The 5,576-nt window shown below is 39.0% G+C and overlaps 1 protein-coding gene across 1 annotated transcript; it reads right to left on the reverse strand.

The window, feature by feature from the left end:
• Positions 1 to 730: 730 nt before the first annotated feature.
• LOC104490395 (collagen alpha-1(XI) chain-like) lies at positions 731 to 4,980 on the reverse strand (the record flags this gene model as incomplete). Its single annotated transcript, XM_010132671.1, has 4 exons — positions 731 to 1,402; positions 3,088 to 3,321; positions 3,993 to 4,061; positions 4,868 to 4,980. Coding segments are annotated over 4 exons (563 nt in total), but the record flags the coding sequence as incomplete, so codon positions are not given.
• Positions 4,981 to 5,576: the final 596 nt, after the last annotated feature.

Raw genomic sequence — 5,576 nt, forward strand, 5'->3', positions numbered from 1 at the left:
AACCAACGGGTTTTTTGGTGAGATTTGAATAGCAAGTTGTAACAGTTGGGGTCAAAGACGGCTCTGTAAGAAGCGGTCCCCGCGTGTGTTGCTTAGCAACTATGTAGAATCACATGACCTAGACATATTGCATCTCTGGCCTTCAGGTGAAATAACGGGAAAAAATAATCCATATTAATGGGGTGGGCAAATATTGTATAGGGTCATTCTGTGGAACTTCTAGTGTCGAGTTCAGGAAGCAAACAGCCATCATTGCTTACATAAAATCTAAGTAAATACTGCAAAAATTCATAAATAACTGTTTAGACTCCAGTTTTAATATGCAGACCAAGTAAGCACAATGGAAACAAATTAAACAATTCAGATGAGCTTAAAAAAAAAAAAGGAAAGCTCTATGACTAATTTATTTCACACAGATTTTTAACAGATCTCTTACACAGAAGTCGTTATTTTTTCTTATATATTTTCCCCACCGAAAAATATAAACTTGTTTATTTTAGGTATATACAGATATCTTATGAAGTTATGGAATTAGAAAAGAAAACAAAAAGTCTGAGGTATAGCACCATGGAACACAGCACCTTTGAAGGTGCTTTCACTATTGAAATTCATCATCACAGAGTGATATCAGTAGAAAAGAGCTGTTTGAGTGTGCTGCTCAAGATCTTCCAGTTTTGCCACCTTAAGTTTTGTAGGCGACTTCAAATAACAAAGCTCTTCAACAACAATATATACAAAGGCATTTTATTATTAATCAGAAATGGAACTGGCTTCACTGGCAATTACAGCTTTATTTTTTCAGACTACACACACAGTATTGACAATGTAGTTTTGTAATTATCAAATAAGAGCCAGATGCAATTCAGAGACACATGCAAGTTTTGGAAATGGACAGAGAAATAACAGTATAGCACTGTACACAGAATAATTACAGTTTATTAAGCACTTCCTTAACACCTCGGCTGTAATGGAAGGAGCACCATGTCGTTCTTTTTTCACAGCACCAAAGGAATCCAAAGGGGGGTGTTCCTAAAGCGAGCCCTATGTTGTCTCTCTGTGCCACTGCATCTTTGCAAAATAAGTGTAAGTCATGTGATTCTGGCCCTACAAGGGCAACAATTACTTTCTAGATGAGACATACATACACAGCAAGACATAGTTTCTATGCCATCCTTATTCAAAACTTGCATGTGGCATGAAGTGGGTTGGCAGCACCGAAGTGCAACATTTTTATTGATCTGATTTTGTCTTAAGCTTAACCAAGGAAGCAGACAGGACCGACCTCAAATCCAAACTTCTGGTTCTGATCACCAAAGTCATTGATCATCACATCAACGATAGGCACTTGGTCTATTTTGGGTGTGTTGATTTCGATCACTGTCTTTGCATAGCCCTTTCTTGACTGTTAAAAAAGGAAAAAAAAGCAAACATGGTTATACACATCAAAGCAGTACGCCTGTGCTATAGATCTTCATAGGTGTTCTCCAAAGCATAGAATTTATAAAGCATTGCCCTCCCATGCACCAGATATTATAAACACTACAGTTTATGTTTTCTTAGGATTTTATTTAGAAAAGGTAACATGGAAGATTTTTGATTTCAGAAAGAGGTTGGCCCATAGCTTTTGGGCTTACTAAAACAGGCATACAAATGACAAATTGTCTAAGACAGCTAATGTTTCTTAGAGAATTCTGAGTTCACACCTCTACTGTTTAATAAATAATAACAATATTCTCATAGCAGTGCACGTGTCCTCCTCATGAAAAGATCCCTAATTCTGAAAGACAGATCCACTACTAAGACGACTGTAACTGTCTCACAAAAACTACAGCCCCTGTCTGGACATGAAAGCAAGCAGTAGTCTGACAGGACCGCCAACCGATGCGCTTAGAAACCAGGTTTGAAGGCACACCCTTCCTTCCCTACAAAGGCTCTCAGTCTCCTCTACACACCGTCCAGCCAAGTCATCATGTTAATTAGCAGCACTGCACTTTGTGCAAATGGTCTCATGTCTTGCTGAGACCCCTTTCAGTTGTGCCACAGTCTTGGAGTTTGGATGAGCATCCAAGTTAGTAGATCCCAGTGTTCTCTGTTTACTGAGGGATTTACACCCTAAATCACTCCCAGCTCTTTCTGGAGCTCTACACTCACCCACTGTGGGTAACAAAAGCTAAATAAATCTACAGGACGCACAGAAAGGTTGATATGAAGCAGTTATGCACTAAAGCACATTACTGAGGGGAGCATATGCTGCATCGCTGCCTCAGAGACAGGTATGTATCCTGGCACTTTCAGGTCTCCGATTCTCTATTACTGACTTCTCAGGAACTGCTTTGGAAATGCTTCCATATCAAACCCCAAAATAATTACTGCACTTCAACTGTCACTTGCTCCTTTGATGTCTTTGTTTCAAAGTGTTTAGTACAAACCATTCTGTTTCCGAAAAGAGGCAACACTCACTATTCCTACAGAGACCCTGCTGAAGGGGTGGTCAGAGAGCTGACGCGTGTTTGGACAGCTCCAGAGATTTTAGCTGAGCTTAGGGAGGATTCCTGAACGGTACAATTCACAAACTTCACCTGGCTTTGACTACCAAAGAATGAGAAAACAAAATACAAATCAGGCAATTCATTCACATACATATGGCTAAGTACATACATGTTTTTACTGTAGTCACTAAATATGCCCTGATTTTGGGTATAAATATGTTCTCCTGATGGGCTGCCTCCCCTGATGATGCATTTTTGCTTCTGTTGTTCTCTTACGCTGAGCTCATACTACAAGATAGTCTAGTTTCAGCACATTGGTGCTGACAGCCTCTATCCATACCAGGTTTGCTGTATTTCTGTTGCTTGGCTTGTGGCTGTTGTTTTTTTTGTTTGGCTGATTTGGTTTGTTTTTGTACATTTATGAAAATTAATAAGGGACTACTGTACTGTAGTTAAAAATCTACTAAAAGGCAGTCTATTAATAATAAAGTGTTTAGAGAGCTTTTCTCAGAAGCAAGCTGTGAAAAAAGGCATTTGTTTGCTTTCTACTGTAATTGACATGGTGGTTTCATAAAGACTCTTCTGCCCCTCTACTTACTGCACAGCCATCGTGAAGAGCTTTGATGTAAGGATTGTTGTCATAAGACATCTCTTCATCATTTGATCCTAAGAACCGTAGCGCTTTGTCGTAGCTGTCAGATGATGCATCATGCCAAGCTACGGACTGATGACAGTTGTAAGTGAAATTTTGTCTGGCAGAGGCACTCAGTAGCTTAAGGAAGGTCATTTGGACCATATTAATGGAATTGCCTTCAACATCCAAATAGGAAAGCTGGAAAACATAAGAAGTTACATGATTATTTATCTAATTCCTTTGTTAAAATGCAAAACAAAATTATTGTTGACCACGTAAATGTCTTTGATAAAAAAAACAACCAACGTATAACATTTTATGGAGTTTTAAAATTCAATAAAGCTATGACTCAGTAAATAGAATTTCATGTTGCAGCAATATATTTGGGAATAAGAACTACTACATATTTTAGCTTCATAATAATGGGAAAGACAGAGAATTACTCCTACCATATAGTGTAAAAGAGCAGAATCTTTTTTTGGAATCTCTTTTTAGTTAATTAAAGTTATGTCAGCCTGCAGTCTCATCTTTGCATACGCAGGGTACTTCCAGTTACCTAGAATGGGACAGGCACTCAGTGCTCTGGCTGCTTCACTAAGGTTCAGTGGTGACGTGAGGTCTGCCAGGAGCCAGATCCTCAACATCAGCTGTGCAGGTGACTGTTGGGATGATTGTGGGACAATACACAGCAGACTTCTGTTGTTCAGTGGCAAGAGGCCATATAGCTCCTCAAATATTTAGGGAGGGAAAAGCAGGGTCTGAAAAGTTTTTTCACCATCAAAATATTTATAAAGTTCCTTGGGATCTGTTGATGACTGGTAACATGTATGTGATTTGTGAATAACAGTTATGTTGCAGTGACAACTTACAAGTTTGCCTCGCTTAAATTCACTAAACCAAGATCCTGGATTCTCCTTTGGCCACGATGAAATTCTAACCTATGTGGAAAAACAGGAGAGATAGATAGAAGTATTTAAAACACGTTAACAGATATGAAGGTTTTATATTACCTGGGACAAATTTCACATCAGATAGTAAAGGTTCTTCTTTCTGAGATCTCAGCCTCTTTAAATCTCTAAAATAGAATGTTTTTCTTGTACAGAATGCCTTCAAATTAGTAACGTGAAATGGGATCCAAGGTGATAGATTATAAAGAGAGCTAGTTCTGTTTAAGGGAGACTGTTGTCATCTGTTAAGATTCAGGTAAACTGCCGGTATAAATTGTTCCTGTGAAGAGCCTAAATTAGTTTTCACTGGTGCTGATGCTGATAGATGTCTCTCATTTAGGCAAGCTTTTAGAAAGCTTTCCTCTACACCACGTGCCCCATCAGAGGTAATTTATAACAATGAGTGAGGACATTGTTAATACAGAGTGTTTTACATCTACTTTGCGTAGGTATAAATGAATAGATGTAAATGAACCGACGAGAGAAGCACAGTAAGAGTTTAGCTTTGGGTTTCAAACGCTGGATTATGCACTTTAACTGGCTGCACATCTGTGTGGCATTCTGAAATGCAGCAGTAGGCAGGCACATAGATTCCCCATCTAAGCAAAAGCATGAAAATGCTGTTTGTTAGCTCTATGTACCACTTTACCACTTCATTCAGATTGATGCAAATTTCAATGTAATCAAAAAAGACAGATAAATGACAATGTGCCAGTGTAGTTATCCTGTTTAATTCAATAGTGCAACAGCATAGTAGGATCTGTCACAGCCAACTGAAAACACACATTGGTACTTACTCCTTCAGATTTCTTATCTGGGTAGATGCAAGTTTCCCCACCTGCTGTGAAATTGCAGTATACTTTGAAGGAGTCTCCAGAACAGCCCTGGTTAGGATCAATCCAATATTCCCCTAAAACAAATGAGAAAATATTTGCCTTATATAGTGGGAATGGTATTTGGAAGATCCAGGTTTTAGCATTACTTAATGGCAAAGTTATTTTAGCTGAATGATGAGAAAGCAACCCGTCCTCTTCTGCCTTGGGATTTGCTGCTGCTGCTGTTGCTCATGAAAGATAACACCAGGATTCAAGTCTATTTTTAGCTGCGTCCTTTCGGTTTTGTCTAATTTTACTTCAAATCACGACTCTGTTGCAGGATACTGCTGAGGTCTTGGAGGAACTGTTGAGATCTCAGTCTGGAGGAGTAAGGACATTAAGTGTGAAACATACCCTGCAGGTCTCAACAGTTTGGTCATTTCAGTATTTCAGCTAGAAGGATAATTTGTATGTGTGCTGACAGCCCACTCAAAACCAGAGCAGAGGCAGCCTTAGACAGAGATAAGCTACGCTTAGGTCAGAGGGCAAAAGCTGGAGTCACTTCTTTACCTATCTAAATAAAAGAGTGGCCGCACAGGGCTTGGTGAGCTTGTAGCTGGCACAGGTACCTAAAACTTCCGTTGAGAAACATTTACCTCAAGCAAAGATTTTTTTTTTTTTTTTTTTTTTT

This window comes from Buceros rhinoceros, unplaced genomic scaffold (assembly GCF_000710305.1).
Source record: "Buceros rhinoceros silvestris isolate BGI_N320 unplaced genomic scaffold, ASM71030v1 scaffold41203, whole genome shotgun sequence".
NCBI lineage: Eukaryota > Metazoa > Chordata > Aves > Bucerotiformes > Bucerotidae > Buceros > Buceros rhinoceros.